Genomic DNA, 20,041 nt, shown 5'->3' with positions numbered 1-20,041 from the left:
TATAAACATTTACTGACATTCTTTGTATGATAGAATGTTTTAAAATCTTAAATTCATGAAATGGAAAGTGTCATGGCACAAGTACTGCATATGTATGCAATTTAAATTGCCCTGGGGTCTCCGACACCCCAAAAGGGTTAATAATCCGACAGATCAGCCACTAGGTGGCGCAGTTGCAGTGAATGAATGGCATTCTGCAGCACTGGAGTGAGGGAGGGAGACTGGGAGACCCCCAGTTCCGGACAAACTTTAGAGGATTGCGCAGAACTGGTCGAGCTGCTCGAAGGGAGCACGAGCTCTGAGGTCTGAGCTCTGTCTGTGATTGGAGGAGAAAGACCGAGTCCAAAAACTATCAGCCAGGAAACGAGGAAACGTCTCGAGTTTCAGGGGGGAGTGACATTTCTTCAGGGGGTTGGAAAGAGAGAGAGAGAGAGAGAGAAAAAAATCTCTGTAAACCTGACAAAGCGTCTGAGAACAGCCAGTATCCTCAGAGACTGCGCTCATGTCACTGGATGTGTATTTTGGGATGGATGTTTTATTCTGTGTTTGTTGCGGTGTTGCATCTCTTGTAGCTGAAGCACGAGCCCTTTGGTGAAGCAACAACAACTTGGTTTACGGACGAAAAAAAGTTCTGCTGGGACGCGTAATTTTTTTCTCTCCTCTGGAAGGATTTACACAAACACGCACGGATACTATCGCTGGCTCGCTGTTGGCATGCGATCCTGTTTTTGGTGCGCTGCTGGATTTTGGGAATAGGGAATAGTTTTGGTCGCATTCCTGTCTGGATTCGGCCCATGAGCTCCCTGTTTATATGCGGATCCTGAATTTCACTATCTGCTCCTTCTCTGTAAGTTACTTTTGTATTTTAAGCGGAGGTTCCGTTGCGTTTCATTTTATTGCGGCTTTACCCTTGTTTAGTTATTGTGGCATTCCCCATTAAAATACGCAAATATGAACTATTAAATATCCTAATTATATATTCAATTAAATGTGCACATATGTGCATGTTATATGGGATATGTTGACTCCACTGAAAACGTCATAACTTTCATGTCAACTATTTTTTTTTTATGATCAGCAGTGGCCTTGTCAGACTCTTTTGTCAGAAGGTTTTCAAAATGTTTCACTTAGTGCAACAAAGTGCACTATTTTTTTTTTAGCTTTTTAAAGATAAAAGAAACTTGCAATATGTAAAATTATGAATCTGTGCTTATTATTAGCCTATTATGAAACATCAGATATTACCTTTGATGTAGGCTATGAGAAAATTGCCATTTAAAAATGTAGGTGTAAATTAAAGATGCAAGCCAACGCTATGTGATATGAAATCCTAAAAAGTAAATGTTCATACCAATCGGTTGTCTATTGTTTTGGATGTTATGAACGTTTTTGTATATTGCATAAATTTAAAAATCCACCCAAAAATCACCACTTAGATTTGCAGTTCCTCCTCCTAATTAAGTGTCATGATCAAAAGGAGGATTTTAATGCATTCATAACATACTGCAATCATTTGTAATTAGGACGTGCACATACATTTTGAATACTTCAATCCATTAGAATTCAAATAGATTCGAATTCGATTTTTTAGGAAAACACAAGTCTGTCTTGCTTTCTTTCAACGTGCAGTTTAATCACTGCAATGGCAATTAAACTATCATCAGGTGTCATGCCTTGAATATGTGGATATAATCTTGTAAACAAACAACAAAAAAGCAACATATTTACATACTATTTTGCCATGATAACTGGGTTTTGGATTTCCTTACAATAGCCTATTGATAAAACTAAACAAATAATCTCTGTGTTGAAATAAACTAGAATGTTATTTAATCTAGCAATAATGAACTCTAATCATAATGTGAATACTAATTATGTGTTGATCTATTGATACAATCTGTCCATTCACAAAGTGAACTAGTTAGTCTTCCGTGATAAAATCATGATAAACTCATTAGGGTTGAGCTTTGTAATGGGCCTCAATAAAGAACGAATAGGTTCAAGTAACAATTTACATGTAATCAAACGACAGTACAGCTAGTTCCAGTGGAACATCAGTGTTTGTCTTATCATTGGCAGCAAGTGCTTTCTGTGTCTATACTGATTTGAATGTGAATAGGATTCTGATGGACTCCTTCAGATTGCGTGAGCACTCGTTATATGCGCACAGCAATGCATTTGCGAGAAAAGTTCTCTGAAGGTGACGTCATGTATTGCATTGGGAAATTATTTTCCAAAATCATGCCCATGCAGCAAACCCGGGAAGCGCTGACGGTGATATGCTCATATCCAGCATAAGCAAAAATGCGCCTCAGGCTCTCTTTCATTTTCAAACCTATTATATTGATTACATCGCGTATGATTAGAAATGAGGAACAACTCAGTGCTTTAAATCCGACCTCTTGTCACAGCATCAAACCCTGCATTGCTCACCTCTCACGGTAAAAACTCGAGCATAATACTGCAGAGGAAGACCATATCCGTCAATCATCTCACAAGCATTAAAGCTTTCTAGAAATGCGCGCGCACGGTCACAGAGCAGATCAATAGCGCATTTACGCGCCAGATCTGCAGAGAGTGACGTGTGCGTGTTCACTGCGATTCCCGCGGGTTTAATTCACTTGTCTTGTTTTGAATGTTTGAAATCTGATTTTTGTTTGTGCAAATCAGTAGTTCTAAACTGCCAATAAATTAGTTTCCTTCCGAATAAGACTGAAATGCAAGTCTTGTGCAGATATAGATAGATAGATAGATAGATAGATAGATAGATAGATAGATAGATAGATGCGTTGGATAAAAGTGTCTACCAAATGCTTAAATGGTTACAAATTAAATGATCAAAATATATGCATAGTTTGTTTGCTGGAATATACTCCTGATAAAATAAATAACTGTTTACCTTATTATGCTGTCTATTCTTTATCAGAATCAGAAAGAGCTTTAATGCCAAGTATGCTTACACATACAAGGAATTTGTCTTTGCTTCCAGTGCACAGACAGAGTGACAGCGACAAGACAGATAATACAAATAAAATAAGTGATTAAAAATAAATATAGGCTATAAAAATGCACAATATACAAATTAGACAAAAGGCAATGTATGTTACAGGTATGTGCAATGCAAGAGATAGATGTAATGTAACAGATATGGTATGCTAAATAAATCTGAGTATAAATAGCACATGTTTATTGCCCATTGGGGGCATTTAATTGTCCATGAGGTAGATGGCCTGAGGAAAGAAACCAATTGTGTCTGGCTGTATAGTGCTCAGTGCTCTGTAGTTTCGACCAGACGGCAACAGTTCACAGAGGAAGTGTCTCGGATGTGAGGGGTCCGAAATGATTTGCCAGCCCTTTTACTTACTCTTGGTGGGTACAGTTCTTTCAGAGTGTGAAGGTTATAAAGTCGACAAAAGTTGCAGGTAGCTCTTGAGGCAGTGGCTGATGAAAGTGTTAGTCGGGTGTGTAGTGTGTAGGTGTCAGACTAACGCATCAGAGCTTTGCTATGTCTCTGGCAAGGCTCGTTTAACAGCATTTGGACACACGGGCCTTTAGTTTCTATACCTGTCTTCTCCATAAACATAGACCTACGCGCTGTCTGTAAGTTATAGTAGTGCTTCAGAATCAACTGATCTGAAATACTCAGATAAGATATTTAGGGTCTATGCTGTGGATTTAGGGGAGGGTTGACCTGCTGGAGGTTTTATTGGATGTGGGATATCAAACAATGTTTTTCTAACAGTTTCCCCCCCCCGTCTTCTCTTTTTCTCTTTGGGAACCACCTAAACCATTACTGTCGTCTCTACTGCCCTCCTCAGCTCAGGTGATTGGTGAGAATTCCAGTGACTGACCGACCGGACAGCCTGCAGTTCATGATTGGGTGGAGCACCTCAGATGGGATCTGTGTCCAGGGGGAGGCCGAGGAGGGGGGGATGGGGAGACACACTCTCTGTTGACGGGATGTCCTCCCGGGGGTGGCTTCTGGGTGCGCTCCTACTTTTGACCCTGGCAACGGCGTCTGTGGCAAGGCCATCGTTGAGAAATGCTGAAGAGGTTGAGACAACGATTGAACCTGAAGGTAAGGAGGAATATGAGTGACGGAAGACGTGTACCATACAATGATCATTCCGAGCAGGGGAAATCTCAATACTTGATTGTTGACAAGAAAACAGATGCTGCTTAATCGCTATAAAAACAATCACCTTCTCCTACACAGCTGCACCTATGTGTGAAAATATTTTGTTTTTATTGGGGAAGTCTTGGGAAAATTAGGCATTTGGGTGAAACAAAACATTACAGAGAGGAATTTCTTGTGGTAATAGGTAGGATTCCTTATTGCTTTATAGATCATTAGTTAGTGCAGATTTATGAGATTTAGCTTTTCATAAGCCGTTGTGTTCAGCCCTTAAAGACAGCCAGGAAAGTTCTGAGGAGGTGCTGGTTTGCAGTGAAGTGTGGTTTGGAGGTTTTATGAGTTGCTGTATGCAAACCCTAGGAAGTACTTCTTTTGCATGGAGCACATCTTTGAAACGCTGATAATTATGTGGAGAAAGTGGTTTAAGCATATATCTGGCATCTTTGAACTGCGAACCCTGAGGTTTTATAATGCATGGAATTATTTTTCGTATGGTATATATATTCACAACAGCTCGTTCCAAAGAGTCGCTTTTAGGATTTTTGTGGTTCCAATCGCAACATCTTTTTTCCTTTTTCCCCCCATATTTTCTCTTTCTCCATCTGTCTGAGTTTAATGTTGTTCAGAGTTGAGGACCACACACATACCTGCTAGCTAGCTTGGCATGCAGACGCAAACCAACCCGTATTAGTTTGTTTGGGAAGAAAATAAACCGTACTTGTTTTCAGATTTGAACTAAAATGAAACAAGAGATTCACTCTTTTTGGAGGTTTCCTGACTTCCTTTTAACGGGATGTGGTTTGTAATCATCTTCATTCCTAAATCAGAGTACAAACAGTGATTTTATTTGGGTATTTGGCACTTTCTGACACAGTGGCGTATCTTGGACCAATTTTGCCACATTGCCATTAGTAGTTGTGATTATTGATGTGATTGTCCTGTTTTTGCTGCTATGGCCCAAGTGGCCTGTTAAGTTTAAGGCAGCAGGTAATGGGAACTGTTGTGTTGGATAAGTCTGCTTTTGTTCTTCTAGCTTTAATCACTATGTTAATTAAAAAGTTGTCAAACACAATCACTCGAAGCAACCACCCCACCCCCCAACTAACACTGTCCAGATACCCTTTGACCTCAGGCTTAAAAGAGGTTCATACATGCCCACAATAGGATTAAAGGGAAAGTTCATCCTAAAATAAGATCCTGTCTTTATTTACTCACCCTCATCTCATTCCAAACACGTATGCCTTTCTGTCTGCTTGGAATACAAAGCAAGATATTTTTTTTTTTTAATCTCAGCTTTTTCCCACTCAATGGAAGCATATTGTTATCAATGGCTTTTGAGACCATTATTGGACCTAAAAGAGCAAAAACGCTCCAAAAGTAGTCCACACAACTATATTTTAAGTCTTTTTATGTGGATTTGTGTGAGAAACTAGAAACAGTGTTTAAATTGTTATTCAATGGGATATTGTAAAGGAGTTGTATGGACTACTTTTATGTCCTTGAAACCCTTTTTATTCTTCCGTTGTGTGGAAAAGAGCAGCTTGGAAATGCTTGAAAATATCTTGCTTTCAAGTCAAGTCAAATTTTTGGATGGACTGTTCCTTTAAGAGTTCCTCGCTTAACGTCTTAAATGCAAAATAATTCTGTTGCACAATATTGCATTGCATTGTTCTGTCAGTTATCTTTTGTCCAAAGTCAGATGCTTAACATTTCATCTAGCACTAAGTGCTCTATGTTGTGGAACTTTGTAAGACGATTTGCACTTTTCTCTCCTATCATATGATGGAAGATTATGGGAGGTCATGTGACGGAGGATTAAGTGGCTCAAGTGGAGTCATGTGATGAGGATAGGCTCGGAGGTTTTGGTGAAAGGTGGAGAGCGCTAGCCACACCAGTTTCATGTTGTACAGATGCAACTCAAGTAGTTGAGCGCTTACGGGGGGTTGTGCTAAACATGTTTACTCTTTTTTTTTTTTTTTTTTTTTTTACCAAAGAACAGTATATCTATCAATTCGACAAAAAAAGCCTGCCATTAAACGCCCACTCCCGGAGGGAAACTACAACAGCCCCCACTTGATGCATGCAAAGCCCACCAAGGGCTTGGTTGTGTTTCTGGGAGGGGTTATTGTTTAAGATAGCATATCAGTTTAGAATTCCTAAAGAGTTTCACATGAGCTAGTTTTTCTGTTAAGGGAGAGAGTTATATGATAGAAATATTATATTACCTTCCTGAATCAGCAGTGTTGCTTACTTAGTTTTATTTGGAACAGGCATTGCTTCTCTTTAGACGTGATAAAGGCTGGGAGAGTGGTTGAAATCTTCTGAGTGGTTGGAAAACAACACGTTGTGAAAGTGTGGGAAAGCAAACTTGGATCAAATGTAATCTGACAGGGCTTAGAGCACAATAGAGTTGAAGATCTTCGCCCTTTTTTCTCTCATTCCCTGCCGCCCCATAAGGTTTGTGGTTGGAACCAGAGGTATGGCCAAGCTGGCCCAATGGTGGAAAATGTGGAATCGCACACACTTGGTTCGGATCATTGTTATTTGGATTGTGTGATTTATTTATTGTCATTGGAGTGGTTCTGCTGGTGTTTAGTGTGCGTGTGTGCCCTGTTGGTTTGGACAGAATTAGACACAGTCAAACGGGGCTTTGATGATGTTTCAAACATTGGCTGGAGATCCAAGCGAATCTTTTCCGGCCATCACTCTTTTTTTCTGGAATCGAAATCGTCCCCTTTCCTTGCTCTCTGAGTTTTTAGCCCGAGGGTTCTTCTCTCGCAACCCAGACGTTCCTGTTCACAACGAGAATACCCAAACCCGTAACGCCAGAACTGTGAGAGATGCTCAGCCTGTCGCTCAATCTGGGTAAGCGTGACTTAAAGTGTCCACCTGCATTCAGTAGGGGGTTTCCTAGGCGAATCCTTCTCTGTTTATACTAAACGTTCCTAAATCATGATTGCAAGTCCCTGTAATAAAAGTGTCAGCTCACACCCTTTGTTTATTGTGTTTTCGTGGGCGACTAAAGCCTCACTCTCCCACTAAACAAACTAAAAGTATTTTTTTGTGTGTGGCAATTGGCTGTCGCAGTGTTTTTTGTTGTATATATGTAATTTAGATATACGTTTATATGTTTTTTTTGTTACTTTTTCCTATTTATTTCCCTTGCAAAACTTTCCCCCTCTTTAGTCATTACTATGTGGTTGCTAAAAGTGTTCAAACTGGTTATTAGCACATTATTAGGTGGTTGCTTGAGTGTTTTGGGTGCAATGAAAAAAACAAAACGTTGGATTAAACTTAAAAAATAATAATAAAGCAACTGGGTGCAAAGCATTTTTGAGTTTTCTCTTCAGTAGTTGTATTTGTGCCAACCAATTTTTGAAAGTTCATCCAAATTAAAATTTTAGCAAGTACCCTAAGTACTTTAAGTGGATTTATTTAATTGGAATCTACTAAAAAACAATGTCTTAATATAAAACTGGCCCTATATATAATGTAAGTCTTTTTTTTGTTGTTGCCCATTTTATTTACTTACATCCCTTACTAGCACTAACTAGCACACCTCTCCTCGAGAAGCTGCATGATTTGATGCATAATTCATAGCACATAGCAGAAATAGTAAAAAAAAACAAGTTTAAAGTAATCCACCACCGAACTCCAGTGTTTATGTGTGACTCCAGAGGTTTTGGAGGGAAAGTTGGCTAATGAGATTTGCCCGGATGCTTGTGTGTCGATCTGTTGCCGTGGGCACCCCTGAGAGGCCTGTGCTTTTGGCTGGGCATGCCATTGTCATGACAATAAAGCTTGCAGAAATTACAATTTGAAAGGCGATTGTGATTAGTAAAGAAAAGGAGCGGCTACGGAAGAGTGTTGGGATTTAACTGGAGTAGAAAACGGGAAGGGATGAGAAAATAAGGAAGGAGGGGAACGTGAAAGGAGAACAGGACGAATGCACAGCTTGTGTAGATTGAACTTGTGTGGGGCGGGTGGGTTGTCTTCTGAACCCCTGTGATCTAATCTAATAAACAGTGTTTGCTAAGGAAAACTTCACGATTACTGTTTAAACAGTTCCCATAATAACTACTAAACTCGTCCCACACCTTTTGTCCTATAGAGAATGTGAAATGTGTGCTTATTGGGGACAGGTGCGATTACTCTTTGAAGGAGGGTACTGAGGCATAACTAGGGACCAGAATGTCATCAAGACTTGAGCGTGACTTTGGCCAGTAAGCAACCACTTAGCAACACCATTGATTTTAAGTAATGCTTGTTAATTCAAAATAATGAATAAATCACTAGATTAAGATTTTGGCCATAAGATTAATGGAAATAATTTTGATATGTGATGTTTTGATTCAAGTTTAAGAATTAGGCATTATTATGGAATTACATTTGGCATCAACATTTCTACTAGTTCCATCATGAACACATAGATGTTTGAAATAGGGTGTATGCTTCTGTTATCAGAGAGCCATTTCATCATTGTCTCGTCTCAGGCGCATCTCATCCAACTGACCCCGAGCTAGATAAAAAAATCGCCATCTCGATTCAAACACCCATACGGTCTCATTCCTAAATCACAACGATTCGGCCATGTCCATTAAACCTTGGACAAAATTATACAGGAAAATTCAAATATGTGTTTGCGCTGCCGCTGATCCAGAGAGAGCAGTTAGGTTTACTAGGTATGAAACAGCTTCACAAACAGTCTTTTCATCATACAGTATTGTTATTTCCGTGTTACAAATATTTAAATTATCACAGAAGTACTGGGATTAAAATTTATAGTTGGGATATAAACACTGATGTCTAAGGAAGCGCTCAAGAGCAAATCACCTTTTGAAAGTAACTTGGCGCTTCAAATAAAGATTGTATCGATTATATCATTACACCAGTAGGTGGCGACAAGTTACTGTTAAAAATGTATTTGTCATTGAATTTCAAAAGATTCGTTCAAAAACACCGATTCATCCAGTATGAAACAAGTTGAGTCTTTATGAGTGAGTCATTGAATCATTCATTCAACCGATTTAAAAAAAAAAAATTCATTCAAAGTAATTAAAGCTGCTGTCCGTAGCTTTTTTTGGGTTAAAAATTATCCAAAATACATATTTGATAAAATACATAACCAGACAGTGTTCAAAACTATCTGCTTGCCTTAGCTCGATGCAAAACGGTAAGCTTGTAATAATGTTTTTAATTTTAGTGGTACTGGTGGATTTCCGCGGGAGATTCGAGCATGTCTTTGCGTCATTACGTCACATCTGTACACATAAAGAAGGAGTCTCGGCTAGTATAAGCTATATTGCGTGTGAGGATGTTGGAGGTAGAGATTTATAGCCTTTTCTCACAGCACTTGATATAATTAAACTTATCAATTTGATGGCGGATCCAGAAAGGTTCAAACGACGATCATCATCAGTGACAACAGACTCACCCGCTGTAAAATGCAAAAGACTTCGTTCGGACTTCGGAGTGGCTACAGAAAAAAAGAGACTGCAACCGGACCCATGCGAAAACAAGGATAATATCGGAAGGACATTACATGATGTAGTCACGCAATGCTTGCTGACGTTGTTAACATTAACAATTAGAGAACATAGTATAGCTACTTTGCACGGTTTTGCGTGAAATGATAACTTATAAGCAATTGTTAGATTTAATCAGCGCGATTTACTGCAATGTCAGAACCAGAACAAAAGTGAATGTTTCTTACTAGTTCAGATGACATTTCCCGGTGAAAATTCTTATGTTGGTCATACTTCCAAAAAGAATAATCTGTGATTCTGAATGCCAGTATCCACATCGGCGCGGTGACTGACAGCCGCACAGTCTCCTCAAACACTGGGTTCATCCGCGCTGTGCCGTGTCGAGGGTGTTGAACTACAACCCACGTAAAGTTGATAATTCCGCGAATGACTGCAATTGCAGATTTCGAACAGAGATGGCGACAAAGAGGAAAAATGCCGGACTGCAGCTTTAAGCATTTTGAACAGACTGCAGCATTTAACATGTTGTCAGAACCTCTAATAAATTACATGTTAGCCTATTTTGTTTAGTTGTCTGTTCAGAATAGTGGGAGAATCGTGATCTCTATTTAAAAAAAAAAAAAAAAAAAATTCATGATTTTCAATTTATCCAGAATCGTGCAGCTCTACCCGAGCTCTCAGCGAGGCGCACGGTGGTCTCGATTCCATGTCGCCAAGCAGGCAGAGACAGAAGGATGATAGTGTGAGAATTGGACAGACTGGATCCTGTCACAGTTTGTTCGAGAGCCTAATTATCTGTTCTAGCAGAGGCGAAAATAAGACTTGGTGGAGCGTACGGGAAGTGCGAGACGGTCCGTGTCCGTCACTCCTGACGGGACTTTTGATAATAACCACCACTCACGACACTCTCTTCAGAAGTAAACACAGGAGAACAGATAGTCACACCTCGAGAAATTGAGTTTGCAAGTGTGTTTTACCTCAGTCACGTATTATTTCTGTTTAGGCACACAAGTAAAAGACTACGTTTACTGTGGCAGAGTCGGATGTTTCTCTGACCTTTCCCAAGAAGAAAAATCTGGAATTTGCAGGATGTCAACAGGTTGTGGATTTGTGGAGGGTCTGTGTCTTGTGGACAGCAGGGGGTCGGTTGGCAGGGTGAGAGGTGAAAGGTCAAAGAGCAAATAAGAGGAGCAGGAGGTACTGTTGATGGTAAAGAACAGATGTACTGGACCTGAAGAATAAAGAGAATGAAAGCATGTCAAATGTTTAAAGACGTCGAGGTTGCATCTTACTAAGTTCCTGACTTGCCAGAACGGACAAAATTTATTGTAGTGCCGTGAGAAAAGTTTTCTTAACCTTTGAGTTATAAAGCTATTTTTTTTTTCTCTCCGTGTTGTAAGTGTCCATGAAGCTGATCATTTGATCAACTAAAACAGGTTCAAATTGGCTGGTATGTTGCCGGTAAAGCATGGCGTTGTACTTTGAGTACAATGGATGCCGCAATGAAAGTGTATGATAAGTAATAATTTGGATGTGTTGGAGAGCTCTTTTGTCTCCTGTTTTGCTTATTTCTGCATGGCTTTTTTCCACTTTCAGCATGCACAGCTTAATCTTTTGCACTCCTTTATCGGTAGTATCTGTTCAAAACCCATTAGCATCTTATCTGCTCTCTATTTATAATCTAAAAGTTTAGTGAGACTTGAATGTCCACCCACCGGTCATTCTACAGTTTCCTAAGAGTGTATGTAAAAAATGTAATAAAGATCCACATGTGTTGGCTATATAACAGGACTTGAGCGGGAGCAGGCCTAGTTTTTTCAGGTTGCCTTTAATCGTACAATAGAGGGAAATACGCAACCAATTACAGTTAAATAACAGTTGGACAAACAGAGGCCTCCGGAAGAGCAAGGCAATGAATACCGGTCCCATCAATCAACAGCAGAGTTCGTTCTAAGGCTGCACAGTCGCGAAAGGCATAAAGGAAAAGGTAATTGTTTCCGGAGTAGCGAAAAAAAGGAACAATACAGGAACTATACGTGTGTAGGGCAATGTGCCTGCGAGAGTTTAGACCTTCAAGCACACTCCAACCCCCTTGAGGACTGAGCGCAAGTCATATGACTTTCCCTTCCTGTGGTGTGTAGTTCAATCCGTGGTACACACAGTCACAATAAGACAAGAATGTGCTGGAAGATAGGTGTGTTACTACGGCAAAGGTTGGGAGTGTCTCTGCCCTTCTAATTATGTCTGATTCTTGACAAGTCTGACCATGTTTTTCCATACCTCTCACTTTCAATGTTTATGTCTTTTTGTACATGTATAAAGCTGTTTAGTCTGTCTTAATTCATAGTTTCCGCTCAGATGCAATAGGTTATTGTTAGTGCTGTAGAAACATGAGATCTCCTTCATACAGGGTCAGAAGCTTCCAGAATCAGAGACAATGCATTTGCATTCACGTTTTGCTATCACAGAAGTGGATCATGGTGTACTGGCCAAATTATTGGACAATTAGTCTGGGGATTCGCTGAACGTGTTCGCCAGTGCGAGATTGTGATTGAGCTGCATTTCTGTGGTCTGGGTTTAATCATCCAGCTATGTTAATTGCACAGAAATGTAATATCTGTGTTGCTCGGACTGTTTCACACAGATTGTATAGTTCGCTTCTATACTAGAACGTGTTGATGGCTTTAGTTTGAAGAAGAAAGTTTGAGTGTGCAACAACATCAAGGCATCTTTAATGATTACTATGTAGTGTGCAGTGTTAATCGTTGTTTATCATTCCACCCAAAAGATCAAGTGAATTGCACGGATAAAATATCTTTCCTGAATTCCTCTCTCTCTACTGCTCATTCTGACTTTCTGATTGAGTGTTTGATTTCTGTTCGTCTTGGCTTTGCTCTCAATGGAATCTCAGGTGAATTGAAATGGATATAGATGGTATGTTTTGCTGGAACTAACTAGTGGTCAACCAATATGGGTTTTATAATTTACCACACACACACATATAGAGAGAGAATAATGTAATAAACCGGCAATAATGGCTTAATTCTAATGTGTGAGGTCGGGGTTGAAATGACAGGGAAAGAAAAACCCAAGTCTCTGTTTATGAAATGAACAAATATTGAGTCCTATTTCTCAACTGGCACCTCTTTCATGTCAACGCACTGCTAATGCCACACTCTTTCCCACTGGTACAGCTGCATGCTTCCAGAAACGCTCTATGTACACAGTTCACAGCTAATGGGACACTCTGGGGTGTCTTTATTTGGGATAGACTTATACTTTTGGGTGAGCTATTATATAATTGATGATCTGAAGCCTGCTTTTCACACTCTCTCTAGTCACTCTAGGGATGTTATTTTGGTGACGTGTTTTTCGTCTCACACTCTTGCTCTTTGTCTTTGTCTTTCTCTGTGCACCCTATCACCCCTTTCCTCCTGCCCTCCTCTCTTTTCCTCTTCGCTCTGCAGAGCCTCCAACCAAAAACCAAAACTCTAAGCCCACCCTGTGCTCGGTGCACCCGGGTGAACTGCTCAAGCTCAACTGCCCGCTGACCGAGGCGGCCGCCATCATCTGGACCAAAGACGGCTCCTCGCTGGGCCCTGACAACCGCACGCTCATAGATCAGGAGTGGCTACAGATCCGCGACGCCACCCCTAAGGACTCGGGCCTGTATGCGTGCAGTGTCGCGGGCTCAAAGGCCAGCGACGCGCTTTGCTTCATCGTAAACGTTACAGGTGAGGCGCTTGTCTACCACAGGGGGCGCCATCTGCAGAATAAGACTTTTTATATTCGCAGATGAGTTTTCGTACGCTGTCTCTGCCTCAAATTGAATGGCGCTATAAAAGACTTTGCACGTCCTTTGCACGTTTCGGATTTGTATGTATTGTTTTTACGACATTCATTGGCTCTGTAAAATTGAGTATTAAGAACTTATTGGTTGAAATGCCTGTTGTTTGCTTTTGTGTTACTCCTTTTGTTGTTGTGTTATACAAACATTTTGTCTGTTTTAACACGTCACATTACATGTTTGAATGTTACGTCTTTTTGACAGTTTGCCAGCTAGCATTCATATCAGCTCTGATCACAATCGTATCTCACAGTAACATTTTAAAATCCTTCTGAAATTTCAACAAAATATTTTTTTTATTTAACGGAAACTCAATTTCATATATATACTGTATATAAGATATTGCGTATCAGTTGACTGCAAACTGCCGTGTTCAACGCTGTAGTTACTATTGGTGTGTCTCATTTCGATTTATATTACAAAGAAATAAAAGTAGAGTAATTTACACCTCACAAGTCAATTTTATAGTGGTTACTTATCTGAAATGAGACATCATTAACTTATCTGGCCAACAAATGTGAACTTTGGAGGCCACAGACTTTGAAATGAGACAGATTATATTAATGTGTCAAAAATAGCTAATAATTAGCATTGATGTGAGGGTGTTGTGACGACAGGGGAAACAAAGCTAGGTTACAGTATTCCCGGTACTCTCTGCAGATGCCATCTCATCCGGTGACGATGAGGACGACACGGAGCGATCGGACGATGTTGGGGCGGACGGCGAACAAATGCGTGAGTATCGGGACTGAGGGCCAATCACCAGTTGCCAAAAAGTACTATGTGAAATGCACTTTTATTTCCAATGATTTGATTAGAGAAAATAAAAAAGTGCTAGCTGTAGATGCAACACGTTTGGCGTATTGTTTTTTTCTAATTAATGAAGGTATTCGTTTTTTGCTACATTCACTGAGGCAGACTGCAGCGGAGTCTGATGTTAACTATGTCATCAAGCAATTTCAGCACAGACACATTCCCAGAATTCCAGGCCCTCTTTCCTTCTTCCTTTGTGTCTTTGTGCCCTCCCCTTCTCAGGTAGCTAGTCCATCAGGGGCCTGTCTGTAATTTAACTGCTAAGAGATGTGTTTTGGACTGGGCTCCACTTGGGAGAATGGGAAAATGGAAAGACCTGAGGTAGTTTAGACAAAGGAGAAATTTCAAAGATGTTAAAAGCCTTGTTAACCAATAGAGTGCTACAAGGAATATTGTTTTTTTTGGAGCCTAAATACAATCTCCAGAAGTAAAGTTAGGCACCTAATCACACAAACTACTATAATCACAAGGCTGACTATTGAGTAGATGAGTTTACTTGTTACTTGATGACGTTTAATGTCCCCAACGACTTATGTAGTCCCATCACAACAACCTTTTTTAACGACACGTCGTAAAAGCTTAAAAAAAAGAGTGGGATATTGCTGAGACCTTATTTCAGGCCCAAACCCATTGAAATAACCCATTGACCTTGAAGTTAAAAAATGCTAATTAATTTCTCGTTTTTTGTCATGGTTATCTTCATATATTTTGAGAACCTTATGCAAAGGAGAAGTTGTGACAGGTGAGGAAAGGAAATTGACTACATTTCCACTGTTGAAACGAGTGGCATACCCAACAAAATCTGTTTTGAGTTGTGCAAACCTAAATATTAAAGAGGGTTGTTGGAAAGAGGGGTGGAGCGAGGTCTTTCAGCTAATGGGCTCTGGTTTGGATCTGCACCAACACTTTTCTGTGTAAGCTTTGGAGGTCTGGCCTTTGGCCGCGTACGAGTGGAGTTGAGGTGGGTGTGTTGGGGGATTGGGGTTGGGATAGAGGGGTGTTTAGCATTGTGCTTGGGGCGGTTTCGGGCTCAGTGGGTTGGATTTATGCCCAGCTGAACCACTCAGAACTCTTTGATATTTCTTTGCAACGGGGCCTCAACAACAGCAGTCTCAAAAACACCAATTTTTTCCCCCTCTCACAAGAAAGTTTCCTTTATTTGTGAGATGTGTGGCTCTCAGACAATGTGTGCTGGAGTAGACAACACTGGGATTGTTTAAAAACGAAATGTTTTTTCTTTCTCTGCTTAGTTTGATGGAATTAGCTGCTGGGATGTCTCAAAGTTTCAGTTTACTGACTGATCTTTGCAGATAACGGTGGTATTTGTTGATAGTCCCTTCCAGATTCCAAGAGTTTTTGAAGAAAAATGTCAATAAAGGTTCAGTGGTCAGTCCATCTGTCACTGGAGGTCACCTGTCTTGGGGCTTCCGAGGACATCCGACCCTTCCACCCCAATGTCTGAGGGTCATTCTCATCTTCAAACCTGAACCGTTAACAAAGTTAAAAGGAGTCAGGCTTACAGATATGTAGTCTGCTGTCCGTCAGGGCGCCGAGGTCAAAGATAATGACCGTTACGAAAGAATTCCCACGAGATGAGATGAAAAAGTTGGGTGGCGAGGAAAGAAAACAGACGGAGGGATAGACGTTGAGTGGCTAAAAACCAATTAGCGTGCCTTCGTGCTGAAGGGAAAGATGTCTGTTTACACGTCTCATATCAAGTCGTTTGCAACCTTCCGGTTGGCATGTCTGTCGAACAAAAGAAATTGGATGTGATGGTCCAGTTCCTTCTTGGCAAGCCGCTGTGTTTTTGGACCGACTTGTTTTATCCTCCTTTTCTCCTGTGTATTTCCAGAGCGAACGGGAATATGTTTTTATTTAAGCCGCTCACTGAGAGTTGCAGGGTTCCCTTAAGCAGATGGGCGGTGCAGTCATGCAGTGCTGCGAGTGTGAATAACTGTTACGATTTACATCCGTGGTCATGGCTTCCTGTTTCCCCTTGCTGAGTTTCAGGCGCCTCCTGCTTTCTCTCTCTCTTGGCAATGATGTAGTTCTGTTGGGTTATTTAGGTTGGATCAAAATGAATTTTGATTGTTTTACTTTATTGATTTGCCATGTCAGTGTTATTTGGTATTATTTATAGCATTTATTAATATTTCGAATACATTTTTGTTTATTTTATGTTTTAGTAATTTTGGTTAGCTCTTTTTTAAATTTTTATTAGTTTTTTTCAAATCATTTTTAGTTAGCTTTAATTGATTAATTAATTAATTTGTTGTTTTAGTACTTTCGATTTCAATTTATTTTATTTCAGTTTCAAATTGTTTTATTTAAAAGTTTTTCATTTATTTATAACATTTAATACCATATTTTTTTTATTTATTGATTTTTTTTTACATTTAATATTTTTTATTTTATTTCAACGTTATTTCGATTAACGTAATTTTTTAATAGTTTTAGACTTTTAGTTAATAATAACAAAACTGCATTAAATGCACAGGCACATAAACAGCAAAAAATAATTTACATGTGACACAAATGCTTTGTCAGCGCATTACAAGTGCGATTTGAACAACAATCACAGTAAAATAATTGTAATATTTTTAAAATAAATAAATCGCTGCCTTTTTTGGTTTAACAGTCCCACACGGTCATATTGCAATTTTGATTTGATATTGATTCATTGTAAGGCCCTAATGCTGATCTTCAGAACTCCAGAATGCTAAAAACAAACTAATGTCTTCTTCAGTCAACCATATAAGCCAAAAGCTACTGTTTTTGGCTTTGATCTTGAGTTTTTCCATAAACATAGATATAGAAAACACTGTAGATGTCAGGGGCTGATGTATGAACTGCTGAACGCAGATAAGAGAGGGGGTGTAGATAATAAAAACCTCCAGTTTGCACGGAGGTTTTATGTGATGCATAATCAAAGCTGCATGTAATCTTAAAGGCTTAGACACTGACATCAAAGAAAATATAGAGTGCACTACAAGCGTGATATTTGAATGAGATTAATGGTTGGTTGTAATTGCTCCTTCTTGCCTGCAGGGGCACCATTTTGGACCTTTCCGGAGAAGATGGAGAAGAAGCTGCACGCCGTCCCGGCTGCCAACACTGTGAAGTTTCGGTGCGCGGCAGCAGGAAACCCCAAGCCCAAAATGCGCTGGCTGAAAAACGCAAAACCCTTCAGACAGGAGGATCGCATGGGCGGCTACAAGGTGAGAGATCTTCACTAGTGCTATATGAGAATTGGAACTCATTGCATGGTCTTCGACATATGCATTTATTAAGGCTTAAATACTAGTGCTTTTAGAAATAGGTACCCTTTTTGTACAGGCAGATTTGCATGAGTCAGAATTGTTAGTGTAAAACAGTTGGTGAAGCACTGACTCTTGGTTAAAGTGTAATAGATGTGTGGGGCGATTGGCCGATGTACCCCGATCAGTGTCTGTTTGCACTTTCGTCTCTGAAAACACAGCTGTTCCACACAGAAGGTCACTAATGATTGAGCTGCTCACGCTCGATTGATCTGAAGACTCAGATATGAGCTCAGTGTCTGACTATAGGACCATGAGCTGGTTCATTCGATAATCCAGACTTGTATTACCTTTTAAAAATGAATATCTTAAATATGAATTATTTTTAATAACAATAATAACTTTCAAAATATATGCTTTGTAAACATTGGAAAAATTCATTATACAAAAAAAATCTTCATGAAAAAAAGTCACCACCCTTCACCTAGACTACAGTTTTACTGTAAAAAAAAAAAAATGTTCACACTTGGCTTCTTTGGTTCGATTAAACCGTACTCTAGTGTGATTGCTCTCTTAGTGTTCTCTTAGGGTTCATTTGATTTTGTGTGAACGCTGCCAATCCGAAGCCTAGTGCGCACCAAACAAGCAGACGAGACCGCTGAAAAGATTGATCTCTGTCCGCTTCCAAACAAACTCTGGTGCAGCTACGCACATACAACGAGCACATTTAGCCCTGAACACAGCATTGTTTTGGATGTTTGGTAAGTTATCGAAATATAAGTCATAAATGCCAACCAATCAGGTTGTGAACGTATCCTATGCCTTTAGGTTACCGAACCTTATTACGAATTTTTAGGTTCGGTGTTAAAAATGCCAATTTGAACGCTAAGCGGACCAGGACTAAATGTTTTTGTTTTGTTTTGACCAAGCCAACCAAACTACAAGTGTGAACTCACCCTAAGATATCAAATGTTTCATAAAATAAATGAATCATTGGATAATGTACATAAACTAGTCCCTGAGATAAATGAACCCTTATTTTGCCATCATTTGTTGGGTCTCAAAAGGCCTAGGGTTCGGGCAGAGTTGTGGAGTGAAAGTCTCCATGGAAGAGACGCTGGATTTTGTGGCCTGCAGTCACGAGAGCTGAATTCCTGAGGGGGGGGCGGGAGCTCGCTCGTCTGTCGGCACGGCGATATTACTTTTCCCATGGTGCTCTCGCTCGAAGAACCCTCGTCTTCTGGGCCAATTTCTCTCTCTCCTGTTTGTTCCGTCAGTGCTGCTGTCAGATTTGCCCTCCATTTTGTAAGTCGTCACACACAGGTGTGAAATTGAGGATAATAGGTGCTGAATCAAGCTTGGAGTTTCGTTTGAGATGAATTCGATTCGAGAATATATAAAAAAAAAACACACAACTGTGTGTCTGGCAGATAATGCACCCAAATACGATCTACTTAAACAAGTCACTTAACTGTTCTGAAGGTGTCCTGTTGTACTATGCAGGAAGTTTGTTTTTGATTATTCCTTTTCCCTGTTCAGGTCCGGCTCCAGCACTGGACTCTAATCATGGAGAGTGTCGTTCCCTCTGATAAAGGAAACTACACCTGCCTGGTGGAGAACGCCTATGGGTCCATCAATCACACCTACACGCTGGATGTAGTAGGTGAGTCTTGTTTACAGACATGTGTGTTGACCATTTTTTTCTCAGCAGGCCTCTTTGGATACTGGTAAACAGGGCATGTAAGGAATCTTCGGCTCGGTTTACACCTGGTATTAAGATGCGTTTTGGTCGATCGGATCACAAGTGGACGAGGGAGACACATTCCCGTTTCCACCTGGTGTTTTAATCTGTCTCATTTGTCCACTTTCAATCATTTCTTCGAGGGGAGGGTCTATGGGCGGGTAAATGCATGAACTTTTTCAGATCTTTCGATCTAATGGGCGAAATAAGCTCACGTAATTTACATATGAACGCGCACAATGACGGAAAAACACACGGAGAGCATCAGCTTTCGTTTCTGCTCTGAGAGCCGCAAGTCCAGCCGAACGCTGTGAGTGTGTGTTAGAAATCAGGAATGGTGAGAGAACATTGTGTTTGGTACGTTTTTCGTCTTCAAACCAAACTTGGGTCTCCAGCCGACAAAGTTTAAATCCCTTCTGGCTAGTGCGCTTCCCATAATGTTTACGCTTTAGGTCAGTAGGCGTAGAGTCGGCATCATTTGTGTCTGTTTGAACACATGAGAGTTTAAACTATGAAATCAATCCGGTCGAATGCGTTTTCGACAACCTCTGGAAGCGGTCGAAAGTAGATAAGCTCAAAACATTTTAGACTCTGTTTACTCCTGTATTTAGCGTCATCCACTTGTGATCCGATCGACCAAAACGCATTTTAATACCAGGTGTAAACGGGGCCTCTAATTGGACAACACAGCAAGTAAAGTTAAAAAAGGAGAGGAAAGAGAAGCAATAGTCAAAAAAGAAAATTCTGTCTTGTATGTTTACG

At 40.2% G+C, this 20,041-nt stretch overlaps 1 protein-coding gene across 9 annotated transcripts in view; it reads left to right on the top strand.

Annotated features, from left to right (window-relative positions):
• The first annotated feature begins 268 nt into the window (after positions 1–268).
• The window catches only part of fgfr2 (fibroblast growth factor receptor 2), a 50,055-nt gene continuing 30,282 nt past the window's right edge, over positions 269–20,041 (top strand). For 3 of the 9 annotated variants that reach the window (XM_056250638.1, XM_056250636.1, XM_056250641.1), the window contains exons 1-6: positions 271–847; positions 3,819–4,078; positions 13,089–13,355; positions 14,129–14,203; positions 17,330–17,499; positions 19,078–19,201. In XM_056250638.1, the coding sequence (XP_056106613.1) occupies positions 3,895–4,078; positions 13,089–13,355; positions 14,129–14,203; positions 17,330–17,499; positions 19,078–19,201 (820 nt within the window). In that variant the 5' untranslated portion in view covers positions 271–847; positions 3,819–3,894. Of the gene's footprint in view, positions 848–3,818; positions 4,079–13,088; positions 13,356–14,128; positions 14,204–17,329; positions 17,500–19,077; positions 19,202–20,041 lie in introns of all 9 variants that reach the window. The other 6 variants (XM_056250640.1, XM_056250639.1, XM_056250637.1 and 3 more) reach the window with 5 other exon arrangements.

The sequence above is a fragment of the Rhinichthys klamathensis genome, unplaced genomic scaffold (genome assembly GCF_029890125.1).
Source record: "Rhinichthys klamathensis goyatoka isolate OS25496 unplaced genomic scaffold, OSU_Roscu_1.1 h1tg000072l_1, whole genome shotgun sequence".
Taxonomy (NCBI): domain Eukaryota; kingdom Metazoa; phylum Chordata; class Actinopteri; order Cypriniformes; family Leuciscidae; genus Rhinichthys; species Rhinichthys klamathensis.
Note: the sequence above shows the minus strand (reverse complement) of the source record. Positions and strands in the feature narration are given on the sequence as shown.